The sequence below is a fragment of the Artibeus jamaicensis genome, unplaced genomic scaffold, assembly GCF_021234435.1.
Source record: "Artibeus jamaicensis isolate MK-2021 breed Jamaican fruit bat unplaced genomic scaffold, CSHL_Jam_final contig_685, whole genome shotgun sequence".
NCBI lineage: Eukaryota > Metazoa > Chordata > Mammalia > Chiroptera > Phyllostomidae > Artibeus > Artibeus jamaicensis.
In genome coordinates, this window is record NW_026521924.1 from 14,175,329 (window position 1) to 14,195,035 (window position 19,707).

Genomic DNA, 19,707 nt, shown 5'->3' on the forward strand with positions numbered 1-19,707 from the left:
GAACTTTGCTGCTGCTTGGAATGCAGGCATGGTGGGTAGTTAGTCCTTTCAGACCCTGAGAATAATGAAAATGGGGTGGAGAGTGGGTCTCTGAGGACTTCGTGAGCATAGCTGCCACACCAGATTGTACTTTTACAGGAGGGAGAAGTGAACCATCTTTTTAAGTCACTGATATTTTCGCTTTCTGTCACAATTAAACATGCTCCATAATTATTAAAATTATGACACTGTGAGCACTGAATACTGTGTTAAAAATACACTGAGGAAGAGAGAGATGTAATGAAGCTGAATTTTCATTTTTCTGTTGAAAGAAGTAATAAATAAAATTTAACTCTAAACTATCAAGAAAAAACAGTAAAATAAGTCATCAGAAATATGGATATAAATGCTAAAAGAAACTTTTAATAAAGTTGCTTTTGGTGAGCAGGACTTAGTGACAAGAAGGGGCAGGGCAAAGGACTTATGTGTTTCCTTTTCAGCATAGTACTATTAAACTTTTAAAATTACATACATGTATTATTTTGATAAAAATATCAGTTAAATTTAAATATTCTATTTCACTTTTAAATGGTTATAAACCAAGGTCCACATTGAATATTTACTAGCAGTCTGCTAAAAATGAGAATGAAACATAAAATAGATGTCTAGGGGCATGAGTATGCATAAGACATTAATTAGACTTTCTAATTAAGGACTTCTGGCCAAGATGGAGGCATAGGTAGATACACTTTTCCTCTTTGTGTAACCAAAAGAAGGACAACAAAAATTTAAAAACAAAAAATCACCAGAACTGCAAGGAAATCAAACTGTATGGAAGCCCAATAACTAGGGAGTTAAATAAGAAACATTCATCCAGACCAGTAAGAGTGGCAGAGACCAGCAGCTGGGGTGGAGAGGGCTCTTGGCAAGGTGGAGGCTGGCAGACCAGGCAGTCCCACATTGGTGTGCAGATAAACAACTGGGGAGTGAGACAGACCATTCAACCCAGGGTTCCAGGGAGGGAAAAGAAAGACTCAAAACCTGTAAAGAACTGTGGAGGTTGTGGCAGCAGGAGAAACTCCCAGCCTCACAGAAGAGTTCATTGGAAAGACCCACAGGATCCTAGAACTTACACAACCCACCCATCTGGGAATCAGCACCAGAAGGACCCAATTTGCTTATGGGTAGTGGCAGAAGTAACTTGAAGCCAGCCAAGAGCCAAGCAAGTGACATTGGTCACTCTTGGACCTCTCCCCCACATACAGTGCCACAGTGCAGCAAAGTGGGTTGCCCCACACTGGTAAATACCTTAAGGCTCCACCCCTTACCATGTAACGGGCACATGGAGACAAAAAAAAATATGGCCCAAATGAAAGAACAAATCAAAGCTCCAAAAATAGAACTAGGTGATGAAGAGATAGCCAACCTCTCAGATGCACAGTTCAAAACACTGGTAATCAGGAAGCTTAGAGAAATGGTTGGGTATGGTTGCAAAATAGAGGAAGAAATGAAGGCTATGAAAAGTGAAATAAGAGCAAATGTACAGGGAAATAACAGTGACAGGAAAGAAACCAGGACTCAAATCAACGGTTTGGACCAGAAGGAAGAAATAAACATTCAACCAGAACAGGCTGAAGAAACAAGAATTCAGAAACAACGAGGAGAGGCTAAGGAATCTCCAGGACAACTTTAAATATTCTAACATCCAAATCATTGAGATGCCAGAAGAAGAGGAAGAGCAAGAAATGGAAAACTTACTTGAAAAAATAATGAAGGAGAACTTCCGCAATCTGGCAAAGGAAATAGACTTTCAGGAAGTTCAAGAAGCTCAGAAAATCCCAAAAACGTTGGACCCAAGGAAGCACAAACCAAGGCACATCATAATTACATTACCCAACATTAAACATAAGGAGAGAATCTTAAAAGCAGCAAGACAAAAGGAGACAGTTATCTACAAAGGAGTTCCCATAAGACTATCAGCTGATTTCTTAAAAGAAACCTTGCAGGCAAGAAGGGGCTGGAAAGAAGTGTTCAAAGTCAAGAAAGGCAAGGACCTACATCCAAAATTACTCTATCTAGCAAAGCTATCATTTAGACTGGAAGATAAAGTACTTCCCAGATAATGCCAAGTTAAAGGAGTTCATCGTCACTACACCCTTATTATATAAAATGTTAAAGGGACTTATCTATGAAAAAGATGATCAAAACTACGAACAGTAAAATGACAAGAAACTCACAACAATCAACAACTGACCTACAAAACAAAACAAAACAAAACAACAAAAACAACAAAAAAACTAAGTATACAACTAGAACAGGAACAGAATCACAGAAATGGAGATCACATGGAGGGTTATCAGTGGGGAGAGGAAGTGGGTAGAATGGGGGAAAAGGTACAGGGAATAAGAAGCATAAATGGTAGGTACAAAATAGACAGGGGGAGGTTAAGAATAGTATGGGAAATAGAAGAGCCGAAGAACTTATATGTATGTACGACCCATGGACATGAATTAAGGGGGCGGGGGAATGCTGGTGGGAGAGGGTATGCAGGGTGGAGGGAAATAAAGGGTAGAAAATAATGGGACAACTGTAATAGCATAATCAATAAAATATATTTAAAAAAAAAGAATTTCTAATTAAAATTTTTGATGTAGACACCAAAACCAAACTCCTGAATTTAGTTTTACACATACTGCTCATAATCATGTCTAGAATTTAGCCTCAACAAAAACATAATAAAAATGGTTTAATTTTTATTAATATCTAGAAAACTGAAGTCAATGGTTTACTTATTTTTAAAAATAAAAATAGGATTAACAAACTCTATCATCTTACCTGCAAAGCGTTTAACATCTGACGTGTTCTTTGGTTCCATCTCTCCCCCTCACCATTTTGTTCACTTCCCAGTGACTCCTGTTTGAATGATTGAGAAAATATTTCACTTAAGCAAATTTAGTGAATGTTTACTATTTGTCAGGCATGGTGTTCGCTGCTGCAAGAAACAGTTATAACAGTGGGTCCTGCCAAATAAAGAGCTTACAGTCTGATAGCAGAGAGAATAAAAGTAGCATAGAGGTTGCAGGATTACATCTATACTCCCCAGGTAATCTTTTACGAAAAAAATTAATTGAACTCATCAGGTGACATTAGTTAATAAATTATATAGGTTTTAGGTGTACAATTCTATAATACATCACCTGTATTTTGTATTGTATGTTAACTACCCCAAGTCTCCTTCCATCACCACTTACCCTCACCTTAACCTCTTCCACCCCCCCAACCCCCTTTACTCTGATGATTACCATACTGTTGTCTGTGTCTATGAGGGTTTTTTTTTTTTGCTTAAAAAAGCAAAAAAAAAAATTAAAAACAAGAATTTCTGATTAAAATTGTTTTGATGTAAACACCAAAAAACAAACTGCCGTATTTAGTTTTACACATACTGTTCATAATCATGCCTAGTAGAATTTGGCCTCAACAAAAACATAAAAAAGGTTTCATTTGTATTAAGACCTTGCTTTAAAAAAACCTTTCTACAGAAAGGCAACCATACATTGATGTCCTCCCTCTCTCCTTCCCTTCCCCTCTAAAGATAAATAAATAAAATGTTAAAAAAAACAAAAAAAAAAAAACCTTTTCACCCAGCTCCCCAACCCCCATTTCTTCTGACAGTTGTCAGTCTGTTCTCTGTATCCGTAAGTCTATTTCTATTTTGTTTGTTAGTTTATTTTATTCATTTGATTCTACATATAAATGAAATCATATGGTACTTGCCTTTTCTGACTGGCTTATTTTACTGAGCATAATACTCTTCAGGTCCATCCATGCTGTCACAAATGGTTAAGGTTTCCTTATTTTTTACAGCCAAGTATCAATATTATTTTATTGTATAAATGAATCACAGCTTTTTCATCCACCCATTTACTGATGGTCACTTGGGCTACATATGGCCAATGGCATATGAAAAAATGCTGAACATCACTAATCAGAAATAACACTGCAATGAATATAGGGGGTGCATGTATTCTTTCAAATTAATGTTTCAGGTGTTTTCAGATATGTTCCCAGAAGTGGAATCACTGGGTCAAAAGGAAGTTCCATTTTTAATTTTTTAAGATAGCTCCATACTGCTTTCCACAGTGGCTGCACAAATCTGCATCCCAACCAACAGTGCACAAGGGTTCCCTTTTCTCTGCATCCTCATAAACACTTGTTTGTTGATTTACTGACAATAGCCATTCTGGGAGGTGTGAGGTGATAACTCACTGTGACTTTAAATTGCATTTCTCTGATGATAGTGACATGAAGCATCTTTTCATGTGTCTATTGGCCATCTGTATGTCCTCCTTGGAGAAGTGTCTATTCAGGTCCTTTGCCCATTTTTTTAAATTGGGCTGTTTGCTTTTTTGGTGTTGAGTTTTATAAGTTCTTCATACATTTTGGATATTAACTCATCAGATATATCATTGTCAATTATGGTCTCTCATTTAGTAGGTTGTGTTTTAATTTTGTTGATGGTTTCCTTTGCTGAAAAACTTTTCAGTCTGATGTAGTCCCATTTGTTCATTTTTTCTTTTGTTTCCCTTGCCCAAGGAGATATACCAGAAAAAATATTGCTATGAGCAATGTCTGAGATTTTACTGCCTATGTTTTCTTCTAGGGCTTTTATGGTTTTGAGTATAACTTTTAAGTCTTTAGTTTGTTTTGAGTTTATTCTTATGTATGGTGTAAGAAGGTGGTTTAGTTTCTTTTCTTTTTTTTTTGACTTAACTATCCAATTTTTCTAACACCATTTACTGAATAGACTACCTTTACCCACTTGTATGTTCTTGTCTCCTTTATCAAATATTAATTAATCATAAAAGCATAAGTTTATTTCTGGGCTTTCTATTCTGTTCCATTGATCTGTATGTCTGTTTTTATGCCAGTACCATGCTCTTTTGATTACTATGGCCTTGTAGTACAGCTTGATTCCTCAAACTTTCTTCTTCTTTCTCAACATTGCTGGGGCTATTTGGGATCTTTGGGTTCTTTATACATTTTTGGAATATTTATTTTAGTTCTGTGAAATATACCATTGGTATCTTAATAGAAACTGCATTGAATTTATAGATTGCTTTGGGTACTATGCACATTTTAATGATGGTAATTCTTCCCATCCATGAACACACTTATTTGTATCTTCTTTAATTTCTTTCTTCAGTGTCTTATAATTTTCTGAGTACAGGTCTTTTACATCCTTGGTTAAATTTATTCCTAGGTATTTTTTATTTTTTTATTTTATTTTACTTTTATTGATGCAAGTGTAAGCAGAATTGTTTGCTTAGTTTCCCTTTCTGATAGTTCACTGTTGGTGTATATAAATGCAACTGATTTCTGCATATTTATTTTGTATACTGCTACTTTGCTGAATTCATTGATCAGCTCTAGCAGTAGTTTGCTAAAATCTTTAGGGTTCTTTATGTAGAGTATCATGTCATCTGCCCAGGCTATCTTCTGATCAGGGGCTCCAGAGTAGGAGAATCTTCAGTCTTTACTGGTAATGCATCCCAGGGCATCAGGCCCTTACTTTGAAAAGTAGGCAGCAAAGACCATCACTTGTGGCCAGAACTTATCCCAGCTCTGGTCAATCTAAACTCAGTTAACAGGAGTAAACATAAAACTATTAAAAAATTGCCTTGTAAAGGCCTTTATCTGAACTTAGAAATACAGAAGCTCTAACAATAACTGATATTTAGTAGTTTGTATACAATTGGGGTAGAAAACTCAGATTTTGAGGGTGAAGATCAACCAATTGCCTGTCATGTTATGTGAATAGATTCATTCTTTTCAATCTTTAAATCTTCAGAAACACTTCAGTACTGAAAAATTGTAACATTGAAATCCCTTTACAAGAATTCACTCCAAGCCCTTACCAACTATAACATTATGAGTTGAGAACAGAAATGTGCTGATGAGCCTGAAAAAATGTATTTTTTCTAAAACATTGTATGACTCAAGTCCCATATCTATATATATGACTTCTGCTCAAAGGGCCACAAGTCAATAGCAAAGCTAGAAATAACATCTGACCTGACTAATTCCATATATAGTATTGTTTTATGTCTGTAGTTTTTGTCCCAGAGTATAAAGGTATTTTAAGACTGTAATGAATTTTAGACATTTTTTTAGTAAATAATATCAAAACATGTAATGCCTGATATTACTTTTGCTTTTAAGCAAATTATCATTATGATGAGCTCTAAGACTATTACTGTTTTTTTCATATGTGAGAAAAAAGGACTGAATTCTCTGGGTAAGCTAGGACAGAATAAATACCTGAACTTTTTATCCGAAACATTTAAACAGCTGAGCCAGAAGTGGGCTGATTCATTTTTCTCTTTCTCTTTGCCTCTATAGACACAGGTTATTTTCATACAGGGTCAAGCAAAGTACAACACAGCACAAGTTCAGCTGTTTTAATAATCCACTGAGCTTTCCACACAATGGATTCAGCTGTAGGGTGTCCAGATGGATCGATTGGACAGGCTTCAGCAAAGCACACACACTATTTCTCCTGAGCCTTTTCCTGGTTAGTTTAGTTGTACAGTATGGGAGAAGCTTCAGTCTCATGAATTTTTAACAAAGAGTTGGACAATTGCTTTTTATATTTCAAAAATAGCATTCTATGTATTCAAAAACAAAAATCAACATTAGTAATGGGATGAGCTCATTTATCCCAGAACAGGCTAACTCTGACCATGCAAGATGCTGTTTGTTTGAGAGATTTTAAGAAAACCTGAAATATAAACCAGGACAGGCCATTCATATGAAAAAGCCACTGGAAACAGGTAGGGTGGGCCTGAAGTGGGTGGGGCAGTGCCCCAGAGAATCAACAGGGTGGGGCAAACAGTGTGAGCCAGGTTGATGGAGTCTCAGAGATGATGCCTGCCTGCCAGCTCTGTCAAGGGAAGGCTCATCAAAGGAACAGTGGTCTCTGCTAGCACTTCTGTCTGGGAGAAAGCTGCCCCTCCAGCTCTCACCCTGATACTGGACATTCAGTTCCTTCCCACATGTCTTCAGTGCCTTTTAAGCTGCTGCCCCAGTGCCCGAACTCAAATAAGTGAGTATGAGTAAATCCATGCACAGGTCCTTAAATGGGAACTGTCTGGGACTCCAGAAGCCTCTGTTTCACTCAGCCTCAATCCCCACTGGTTTTATAGCCAGAAGTTATGGGAACTTCTCTTCCTGGCACTAGAGCCCTGGGCTGGGGGCCTGGTGTGGAGCTGGGACCCCTCGCTCCTCATGGGGGACCTCTACAGCCAAGATTTCCTTCCAGATTTTTATCTACCACACAAGTGTGGGACCAGCTCATTTCGTATCTCCACCTCTCCTTCCAGTCTTGATGTGGCTTTTTAAATTCCCTACTTGTAGGACTTCCATTTAGGAAGATTTCAGGCAGTGCTTAACAATGGTTCTTCTGTAGTTGAGTTGTAATTTTGATGTGGTTGCGGGAGGATGTGAGTACTATGCTGCCATCTTGACTGGAAGCCCTCTAAAGTAAAATTTCAAGTGCCCCGGGCCATATCCCTAATATAGCTCTGTTTCTCTAGAGATGTTATAAGAATAACTTAAAATAGTGATTCTCAACATTTTAAATCTGTGACTACTTTTGATAAGCATAAAAATTTCTTCCCTTCCTTTAGAATTATGTGAAGTTTCAAAATAAAAAGTCAAAGTAATTCTGAATATGTATTATCAAACCATTCATACGCATCTTTGTTGAGATCACCAATATAAATTATAATTTCAAAAAGTAACACAACAGCTCTAAAAACTAATGCTTAGGTAAAGAAGGTGTTAAACATTTAGGAACAAAGTTTTTAAGAACATTTCCAAGACTATACATATACTTGCCAATTCAACTGGACAATTTTCAATTTCTGGTGCCGAGATGGCATTCACTAAAGAGGATTCCTCAGCAGCCAAAGAAACAATATCCTGCTAAAGCAAATTAGAAAAAAATAGGTAAGTTATCACAGTAGTAGTAGTCATCACAGGAACAATAACATTCTGATAAATGCTTTAATCACATGCATGCTCATTTATAAAACTAATTTAAAGTACCATATCCCAGGCAGGCAGCCTCTGACTTAAACATCCCTCTTTTCCATGTCTCCCACAAATGAAGAGCTCTTATGCCCCTTCCCCCATTGCTTCCTATCCTTGTCACTCCTGTTTCGTTTGCCTCTGCAGCTCTCATATCAAAAGTCTCTGCTGCTATGTGGCGGAGGCCACTTTCCTTTGAAGCATTTTATCTAGCCCCAGTTCCCTACCTCTATTCTCATGCCAGTACCAGGTGGCAGAAGAAGGAGATCTGCAAACAGAGGCAGTGATACAAAGCAAGGGATATTAATATCCCTACCTACAGCCACGACAGGGCTCTTGCCACCAGTGCTGGAGCTGTCACTGGCAAAAGGGAAGAAAAACTGTATCTGGAAGCAGAGCAAAGACATGAAGGGAAAAGGAAGAAGAGAAAGCCAGAAATTCTCCATTCCCCCTCTTCTCCCTTTTTCATTGCTATAGAAGCTGTCAGACCCATTTTCACTTCACCCTGTCACCAAGCTTCCTTCCCCAGCTGTCATTTCTGATCTTGATTAAGTTTAGAAGCTTCCTACAACAGTTTACTTAATTTTTCACTTCAGCTTTTTAAAATTTTAGTGAATATAAGGAGTTGCATTTTATTCTTTAATATACATATTTGTGAAAACCATGTTTTTCTCTTTTAATTTCTATGAATATCCTACATTTTAGATACTCTCAATTTTGCAGTTACTTGACAAGAACATTTTCTTTTATGAAGATAGAAAATGACAAATCAGAATCAGTATTTCCTGCCTCTCCAAACTGACTGTGCTCCCATTACTGACTATATTTCACATCTGTTCACCATTTTTGTAAGTAGAATAAGAATGGAATTGAAGGTTGAAGCATAAGCAGAGGATAAAAGCAAAAGGTTCAAAAGAACAAGTGCACCAATCTCTTTCTTTTACTTCAAGCACCTGGGAAAACCCAATTTTGTTAATATGTTAAAAAGTCATAAAGTAAACAAGCTTGCTTAATCAGAATTTTCAGTGGTTGTACTCTAAGAAATGTCTGAGCCCAAATAAAGAGGAGAATAGTAATGGCAACCCAGTATCTCAATATCTAGCATGTTATCAAATATTTAGTAAAACACTTTCTCTTTTAATGCATTATGAAGTTGTCTTTCCTTCCAAGGGCATTCGGTTTCAATGTGGACTGACTTTGAATTCCCTGAGTGGTTATCAAAGTACAGTGATGATGAAACAGACTAGAAAAGCACTGGTTTATTTTTATCTGGTATGGCTATAATATTTACATTTGTACAATCAATAAAGTAACAATTGAGAAAATATTATAAAGTAAATTGTTTCCAAGTATGTTTTCAAATAACTATGTTTTTCAAATAAAAGTTATGTCTTCAAATAATAATTATTTAAAAAATTTAATTTTGGTCATGGATCTTTAGATAGTCTTTTAGAGTCAAGACTGAGGTAACTGGTAGGTCTAAAATGTGGGGGGCTCCACCACAGAGTGACCCCACCCACTATGGGTGAGAATAAGTCTACCAAGACATATTCTGCTTGGGGAGGAAAGATGGCCAATCTCTCAAAGAAAGACCTTGACTCTGTTCCTCAGTGGGTTGTTACTGGGTTCAACTTGCACAGGTATACAAGTAAAGCTCATCAATCATTGTCAGGAAGTAATGATCAAACAATAGATAACATTCAAAGAACTATGAAGGCTTATTCTGAGTCAGGGTCGGTTAGCTAAAGGGCCATAAAACTTTGGGAAACAAACTCATTTTATGCTTGGACCCTTATCAGAAAATTGAGAACATTCTTACCAAAGCAGGTTTCATGGGATTTTATAAATTCTCTCTCAGGCCTGATCGCCCTGGGGAACCGCCCATCCCCGCCCAGGGCTGCACCACCCTCCAGCATTGTTTCAGGTTTAAATCAGGCAGGGGAAGTAAGGCAGCCAAGAGATTAGGAGACTTCTCACAGACAGAATGAGGACTCAGGCTATGTCAAAGCTGAGGGGTGAAGGTCCATCACCCTCTTTTTCTATAGCCCCCCCAAGTCCTTCCCTGGTGGCCCCATCATGACCATGTCTGTCTTAGGTCGTCCCTCTCTTGAGGAATCTTACCAGTCATTGGCTAACCAGTCATCTACTTGGGGGCCAGGCAGGGTGAAGTAAAGGGGAGAGAGGCAGTGCTGCAGCCAGGAAGATAAGCTTTGTCTCCTTAGTGGCTTATGGTCCCAGGATTTTTTTACTCAGCTTTAGCCATGGGGGGTTACAGCTTCCAAAACCAGGCAGAGTGCTTCCGAACAATAAAACACATTATTCTTATAGCTGGGAAGGGTGAATTTATGATCAAAATCAAAATATAGGTGTATTGTCTAGATTCCTACAACTCCATGACATATTGAATGTGGGGCCTAGGAGTATCCTCAGCATATAACCAGATTCAGGTACAATCACTTATTTAATGTACTATGCAAAATACCATTTCCATATGAAACTACTTATCTTGTGTGTTACTATCCTAAAGTTCCAGAAAATACTGTTCTGCAGTTGAAAATAATGTTTTACCCTGTAGTATTGCTACCTACTAAAGAAATTATAGGATGATGAGATAAATTATAAAAATGTAAGACAATACTAATCAGAGTCTCGATGTTCCTTCACTATATCTGTGTCAGAAAAAATAATAATATTTTGATTATTCTTTTTGGTTAACTTACCTCAGAACTAATATTTTTATTGGTATCCTCATGAGAGCTACCATTTGAACCATTAATCACATCCTTCCAAGTTTTGGGTTGATTTAACTCTTGCTGGGAATTTAGATCTTTCACCATAGAGGTCTCTGAATTATTAAGGAAGTAAAGAAGATTTTATCAAAATATCTTTTCAACTTAAATTAGAATATGATTGTTACAAAAGGAAACTTTTGGCACTGGAATCCATTTAAGCAGAGGGTATACAAACTCTCTACAGCTCCCAAATCTCACATATTTATCTTCCCATTCCCCACATCTGCCCCTGTCACCTCCACTTCCCGTCCTCCACCACCGCCCTCCTCAGCACTCACACCCATACATTTACTCACAAGACAACATGGGTAGTTCAAGTCCCCCTTGGCATATCATTTGGCAGATTTTAATGATTTCAGGAAGGGTTATTAGGAAGCAGAGGCTCACTCACCACATAGGTTGGTTTCATTATTTCTTTATAATAGTCACAATAATAATCAGCAATTATTAATACCCTGTGTAACCTCTGGGTATATGGAAATATCTGTCTCAGGTTAATTGTATTGTTTAAATGCTATTCTTATTCACCAGGTGACTTTTCATGTTAGTTGTTTTAAAGCGAAATATTATCTTACTAGGTACCAAAATTTTCTTTGTTGAAGGTTTTCGAATACTGCCTTTAGGGGCGTGGGAAGTAGGAAAGCATGAGAATAAGTATGGTGCACCTTGTATATAAACTATCTGTTTAATGCAGCTTTGTGGACAAAAATTAATCTGCAAAGCAGAAAAATATAATGATGCTATAACATTTCTTTTAAATTCAAATACTCTTCTGGAGATAGCATTGATAGTTGGGAATATGAAAATGGATTCCATCCTCATTTTGTAATGCAAAATGAAAATTTTTTGTTTCTACAACATTCCTCAAAATCAACAAAATTAGGATGTCTTACCTTCTATGTTTCCACCTCTCATTTCTTCCCTTACTGATTCCTTCTGCATCAATTTTCTTCCAAGTTTAAAGCCACAGGCTAGAAAGCATTTTGTAAACAACTGCAAAAATACACATTTTTGTTTCTAGTTTCTGTACAAATAAAACAACTCAATAAAATATAAGCACATATGCCAAAAAGTGAAAATTATAATTCATGCACACATATCCAGCCAATTAATTCAAAATAAGGGGGTATTTTTTCATAAGTTTAAATTATTGAATATATGAATATAAATATGCATTTATTTGTTTATAACTAAACACCTCACACATGCAAAAGTATGGAAGCTATTACCATTTTCAGTTCATTATGAGTCAGATCCTGGGTGGCAGTTGACAGAAGTGTATCGACTCCTCCCTTCTTTTTCCACATCATCAGTTTTTGGGTAGGCGGTGCAAGTTCCAAAACCATGAGAGTGTCAGCAAAGGAAGTAAGTTGTTTATGCATAATTTTGCTACTGATCTCCTTGACTGGATCTATGAGCAATTTCCTCTTTTTGCTTTTCCTCTTCCAAGCAATGTCTAAATATAAGAAATAGGCACAAATGTGATTGGTTGTACAACTTTGTAAAATGGTATTCTAGGCAGTGCATATCAAAGAAATATTGACCACAATTCAACCTACAGAGTTGCACAGAGAGGAAAATCCCATTCTCTCTACTGAAAATTACAGTTGACAAAGTTTTTGCACAACTAGAGTGTCTGAGAAGCCAAGACTTCACACATTTTGTAAGGTGTTGCTCAAAGTTTCTGAGGGAGGACTCTGTTGACCTACACAGTGGACAACAGAGGAAATGGGGAACAGAGGGTATATTGATAGGAAACTCACTGAATTCTGAGGTTCCTTAAAATATCTACATAGCAGAATAACTTTTTAAAACAATAACTTGTATTTGTCCAGTGTATTTTTCCCTCACTGAAATTCATATACAAAGTCCAAGTGGGTAGCCCACGGGATTTCGTGCCTATAGGTAATTTTACTAGGTAGAAAGTGGAAGTCATTTTTTTCCTTAGTAAAGATGCAAAAGGGGAGGGAGGATTACATTTCCAAGAATGAGTGAAAATCTGAGATCAGATGGAGCCAGAAGGAATAGGCACCAGCTTGCTGATGGGCCTCAGTAAAATCCTGGGAACATGAGATCCCAGAGGGGCTGGCTGCGTGATGACTCCAGAGGCCATGCAGGCTGGGACAGTGGGCACTACGGACTGGTATGGCTGATGACCAAAGGTTCCCTTCCACTTGCCACAAACTGCCCCCAAATTTTGACACTACACAGCAACACTACACAGCATAGGGCAGGATAATGGAGCCATGTAGGCTGAAATTCTTGCCAGCCCAGTGGAATGGAGGCTCAAGGTTAAATTTGGTAAAGAAAAAAAAAATATGAATGCTCTATTCTTTACATGCCTGAGTTTGTAAACTAAAATCCAGATCAATTACACTACTTAAAACTAGTGCATTCTTTAAAAGTCTGGTTACATATTAGATTCATATTTATTGTTTATTCCTAAAAACATACTTGAAGTTAAATGTCAGGAGAGTGCCTGTCTTCTGATTCTTTTATTCTGCCTTATTTTATATTAATTTACATGTTTATTTATTTCCTGATCAGATTGTGAATTTTTTTAATTGAGTCTATGGAGGTGACATTGGTTAACAAAACCAGACAGGTTTCAAGGGTGCAACTCAACAAAACATCATCTGCACACTGTATCATGCACCCATTGGCCAGAGTAAAGTCTGTTTCTGTCCCCATTTATCCCCACTTTGCCCTCATCCAACTCCCTGCCCACCTTTCCCTCTGGCTGTCACCATACTGCTCTTGTCTGTATATGTATATACACATATATATTAGTATATAATAATATATAGGGTCCAGCATAAATAATGCCCCTTTTTATTACATAAAACCTTTTATTACAAAATTACAAGGATGTAATTCTGTAACATAACAACATCACACTTGAGCATACCCTATGACATTTTAGGTGAAATGTTCAAATTGCTGTCCATCGCATGCAAGATATTCATGTACCCTACCAACCACACTCAATGGCATTACTTCTACCAGGCCCTGTATATTATATACATTAATATTTATATTAAGTTTCTTAAAAGCAGGAACTATGTCTTCTTCATTTGTGCTCAATACAGAGTAATGGCTCAATAACTACTACTGAACTCAGTTTAAAATTTTCCAGTTTCCCAGACTGGAAATATGTTTTGACCATAACTGAATGGAATGAAAAGACCACCTCAAACTTCCTTAACACTCTTCCCCTATTTTATTACAAATGCTATTACTAGACTGACTACCTTTTATTGTACCTCATAGATTTTTCAAATATCTAACTGTAAGTAAGATAGTAGGTATCAAAAATAAAAATAGAAACATGAATGACTCTCACCTGAAGCATCAATGGGGTCAAGGGTAAATCCTTCCCCTTCATTTGATAATGTGGTTTCATACGTTCTTCCATTTTCTAGTAGATGTATACATTCTGGGTGATCTGGTTCTACCAATGAACATCACCATAAAAATTAGAAAAATAATAACCAGAGGACTCTATGATCATTTAAGTGAAGGATAAACTAATTGAAGATTTATGTTGCTAAGTAGAGCCACATATGAATTCTCAGAATGATGTATTTAATAGAGTTGGGCAGGATCAGCTATCACGTAGTCTGGGACCTACAGTGTCCAGGTGAGTCAAGTGTCATTACCTTCCTTTGCACATGTGACATCTAAGGCTGGACTCTGATATGACTGTGACTATAGTCACAAAGTGAAAACATGGTACCAACCATGATAAATGACTGGTTTAAATCTGTGTGCCTGCTAAAAATTTTGTATTCTGTTAAATCACTTAATTATTAGTTGACCCACAAAAAACTGTAATGAAATTTTAATTGCCCATCTTGTTTCACATTTTAAATTTTCACTATTGTGTTAGAGAGCACATGTAATGTCAAAAAGAGTAAAAAAATAAAAATGAGGCTAATTATATATTTAATTCTTTTAAAAATTTATTTATTTTAAATTTTTATTTATTTATCTTTAGAAGGGAAGGGAAGAAGAGAGGGAGAGAAATATCAATGTATGGTTGCTTCTCATGCATCCCCTGCTGGGAACTGGCCCCTGCTGGGAACTGGCCTGCAACCTAGGTATGTGCCCTGACTGGGAATCGAACCGTGATCCTTTGGTTCGCAGGCCCGTGCTCAATCCACTGAGCTACACCAGTCAGGGCTCATATATTTAATTCTTTTAAAAATCCAATTAAAAGAACTCAAATCATTTGAGGTACCTTACATAAATTTCAAGTAGAAAATATGCCCCCCATTTACAATTTATCTCCAATCATATATAGGTTATCAAACCATAGTATGGCATTAACATAATTAATAACCATTTTATATCAGAAGTTAATAATGTTTTTACCATGTAACATGTTATTTTAGTGATTCAAAAGCACGATATTTTGGCAGAGTATTTAAACATGCTCTCATATGAAATCTACCCAGTACTGGTTAAATAACCATTATTGTACCTTTCTCAGAACCCAGTTTCTTATTCTACACAGTCTTGAGTCAGACTAAGAGTTGGAGGGACATTTTTTATTATGTTTTGATATACTATATGATACACAGACTCAAAAGACCCGAGGCTCCATTTGAACACTACCAACTGTTCGCTTTCTACACAAAGGAAAATTTCAACATACCCACTATATTATCAGGAGGCTCAGGAGGCAGGGAAATCTCTCTGTTCGAAGACACATCTTCTAACAGGACATTCTCATTATGTTGCAACAGATTGTCTTGAAAAACACAACAAATACTTCTGTGATACAGGATTGAAGCTATCATTTGCTCACTAAACTTTGATTGATATGATTGTATGTAAGAAATTGTGAAAGGTACAAACATAAGTGAGCCCTACTTAATTAGATTTGGTTGGACAGACTATCACATTTCATGTAGAATGACATAATTTTACATACTTAATTTTCTTTCCTTTATTGAAATCTATTTTTAGATGTTCAGTTTCATAAAACATTTACTCTAAACTAATACCAAGATAGTAGCCTTATTACAAAACCATGCTTAGTTTCATATAAAGAAGTGAAAGTGTTCACACTCCTTTGGTGGAGATCAAAGGTAGAGCTACTGTGTTTTCATATTTCTAAAATTCCAGAAGTTTGCCATAACCAGTTTTTTAAAAATAATGGACTGGTTTGAGGGAGAGAGAAAGGTGGTGGAGAGAGAGACACATTGATTTTGTTGTTCCACTTATTTACTCCTTCATTGGTTGATTCTCGCATGTGCCCTGACCAGGGGATAGAATCCACAACCTTGGTGTATCAGGACAATGCTCTAACCAACTGAACTACCCTGCCACGGCCACCAGCCTTTTGATATAAATTAGAAAAATTTTAAAAAGATGTGATATGTAGCAGTCAATATCTTTAAAATATGTGCATTTGGGTTTCTTAGTTTTTGCCTATGCTACTATGATTAATATAATATAAAAATAAAATGAGCAATATAAAATGTTGGACAGATCTTTTATAATAGCTCTCCTATAGTTTCTGTTAAAGAAAACAATTTTTTGGTATATAATTTAGTATATTTTGTGAGGAATATACTAACCTCATTATTTCCCTTCTAAATTTTAGAAATTTAAAAAAATGAAAACAATCGGTATTTCACAATCTTTATTAAAATGTGTTTAAACAGATGGCTATCTACTTAGACCTAGCTTAAATGTTTAAATATACTACACACTTTGAAAACTCGTGTAAGCAATGTGTTGATTTGTGGTAGACACATACCTGATTGGTTTAGCTTGATCTAACATATCTACTAATGCACTACAGTCATTTCATAGGAATAAACACTTAATTTCTATAGAACGGGACAGCATACCAATCATTTCTCCTGTAGCCCCTTCATCACCAAATCCATCCCCACTGTCATAGAAGAGAGATTTTTCTCCATTGAAGCTTCCAGAACTATATTCAATTACAGCACCACTGGAATTCAGCAATATGTTGTCATCAAAGAAGCTACGGCTTCTGAGAATTTCAGATTCCTCCCCTAAATAAATATATATCATTAATACTGAATTAGTCAGAACAACACAGAATTTTAGGGTTAGAAGGGAATTCAGATATCATCTTATATAGCACCCCCCTCATTTTACAGACAAGGAAAATGAGAGCTAAAACACTGATTTGAATTATTAAACTAAAGTCACTCAGTTAATCAGCGGATACTAGATTTTTAGTCTAATACTTTTTCCAATACAATAAGAAAAGAAAAAGCTAAAACATCAGGATAGTTTCTGATTATGGTACAGTTTAATACTTTCCCAGGTTGTTACTGGCAGTGGAATGATTCTTCTACTTTAGGTAGGTCATGTTCTGCTTGAACAAGTATTATTTCATATTATTTGAAGGGTAATTGCTTGTGTTGTTTCTCCATAATGGGGCTTTGGAAAATAAGGAACATATCTGCCTTCTTAGGAATGGACACGTGGGTAAAATATTAAAGAATGGGCTTACAACATTAGTTCAATAGATATTCATTGAATGACAGGGTATTAGGCAATGTGCTAGGGACTGGAGAAACAGCCATTACAAAGACAAAAACCAGTCAACTCACATTAAGTGAGTGCTTACTCCGTGCATGATATCATGCAATAGAAATACTATTACAATACTCATTGTACAGACAAGGAAATGCAATCACAGAAAAGTTTTGTATGTGCACATAGTCAAACTCTAATAAATGGCAAAGCCAGGATCTGAACCCAGCAGACACATCAGTGTTAGAATGGTCAACTGGTAAAATAGTTTGCCAAGTGGAGATTTATGACAGAAAACTCCTAAGATTCTTACAGCAGCAGATAAAATAAACTCCCTACTTCAAACTGGCCTACTTCAAGATTAGCTAAGAGCACATATTCTTTCCCTGCCTTGGGTTTGAATCTCTAGGCCCAGGAGTCTGAAAGCCCTGAGGGTCAGCATTTCGTCTTTCCTGCCCACCCTCTAACAGCCCATGGAAGTGCAATTCAGTAAAAAAAAATAATGAAGTATCACTCATATTGAAAGTTCTTCTATATGCACTCATATTCTAGAAAGTAAGAGTTTAAAAGGCAGCCATCACTGGCCTGGCCTAAACATTTGCTCAAAAGAAAAGACTGACTTTTCAAAAAGAACTAAGACTATGTCCACTTGTTCCAGGTGCAGCTGCCAAAAGAAAAAGTCTGGTCAATAAGATAACATTTATGAAGAGACACTGTATTCTTAGCACTGAGCATCCCAAGAACCTGAGATTATTACAAAACAATTAATGAAATAACCACTGCCTTCAATTTTATATTGATATCCAGAATAGGATGGGTTCATATCAAACAGTTCTTGAAGAACATCAGGTTTGATTTAGTTTTTGAAGAGAAAAATAACTTACTGATAGAAAAGACTAAAGGAGGGTATAATGAAAATAACCCTGTGATGTTGCTAGTAGTATCCCAATATAGGGGAGTAAAGTAGTAAAGAATAGGGCAGTAAGGCTCAGAGCAGTCAGGTAATTAACCCAGGATCACACAGCAAGTAAACAGAGAAAGCCCAGATTCAAATCCAGGTCTGTCGGTTGGTATATGAAGAGCACGTTCTTCCCACATATACTAGAAAAAGGCAATGCTAAAATTATTGGAGGGTTACATTTATACATCAAAAGATTCATTCTAAAGATATTTCTACTGGCATCATTTCAATATAAAAATGCAAATATAACTGGTTATGATATAATTTTGATTTCCCAAATATTCTCACCAAAGCTCACAGCTCGGAAAAGTAAATCATTGTGATAATAGTCTTTAAGCGTGATTTCTTCTGGTCTGCTTTGGTTCTGAGCAAATTTTTCTAAAACATTAATGGCACTATGGAGAAATATAAGATTGAGAGAAACAGGTGAACACAACATATTTTGTAGTATACTGCAAAACAACAACTAAAACTCCTAAAACAAAAAAACCCTATGTTTTATTATAAAAATAAAGGAGATTTTTATTTTCTCGACAGTATTATTTATAAATACTAGTTTCTTGTATGTGTATATGATCTCCAGGTTGCCAAATCCAATGGTCAGCTCTCAGTCCTCTTATTTACCCTAACCCATAGCATTTGAAATGGATGTTAACTTCCTTCCTTATGGAATACTTTCTACTTTTGGCCTCTGGAATACCACTCCATCTTGGTTTTCTTTCTACCTCATTGGCTGCTCCTTTTCCATCTTCTTTATTAGTCCTTTCTCATCTCCCAGACTATTAACGCTTAGGAAAGACCCAATAACACTCAATCCTCAGGTCTCCATCTCATTCTCTCCCTTATGCCCTCTCTCCCTTTTCAACCTATGCTTACTCCCTTGGGGATTGCCTATGGTTCATGGTTGAAGTTCCATTTATGTCTCCCAAACTTATATATCCCATCCAGACTTCTTTCCTGGATCTTATGCCCAGATATTCAACTACCTACATACTCCCCTCACATGCATAACAATCACCATAGAACTTATGTCCAAAACCTAATATAATTCCTTCACCCTGCCCCTCTTAAACCTGCCATTCCATAGTTACCCTGATACCATTAAGTGGTGTCTCCATTCTTATGCCAAAACCCCCTAGTCATCCTTTACTTCTCTCTTTCTCTTAAAGCCATATCCAGTCAGCAAATTCTGTTGGCTCTGACTTCAAAACAGATGCATAATCTGACTGTAAAATCTTTTTTTCTAATTTTTTTATTGATTATGCTGTTACAGTTGTTCTATTCCCCCCTTCATTCCCCTCCACCCTACCCCCCCATCCCCAACATTACCCCCCCTTTAGTTTATGACCATGTGTCTCAATTCCT

The 19,707-nt window shown here is 36.6% G+C and overlaps 1 protein-coding gene across 2 annotated transcripts in view; it reads right to left on the minus strand.

The window, feature by feature from the left end:
- Positions 1-19,707, minus strand: part of RAD21L1 (RAD21 cohesin complex component like 1) — a 30,847-nt gene that overhangs the window by 5,702 nt on the left and 5,438 nt on the right. The window contains exons 4-12 of one of the 2 annotated variants that reach the window (XM_053671335.1): positions 18,631-18,737; positions 16,721-16,891; positions 15,517-15,612; positions 14,203-14,310; positions 12,089-12,315; positions 11,753-11,852; positions 10,788-10,912; positions 7,876-7,959; positions 2,815-2,892 (exon numbers count right to left, since the gene is read on the minus strand). In XM_053671335.1, coding sequence (XP_053527310.1) covers positions 2,815-2,892; positions 7,876-7,959; positions 10,788-10,912; positions 11,753-11,852; positions 12,089-12,315; positions 14,203-14,310; positions 15,517-15,612; positions 16,721-16,891; positions 18,631-18,737 — 1,096 coding nt within the window. Of the gene's footprint in view, positions 1-2,814; positions 2,893-7,875; positions 7,963-10,787; positions 10,913-11,752; positions 11,853-12,088; positions 12,316-14,202; positions 14,311-15,516; positions 15,613-16,720; positions 16,892-18,630; positions 18,738-19,707 lie in introns of both variants that reach the window. The other variant, XM_053671334.1, reaches the window with a different exon arrangement.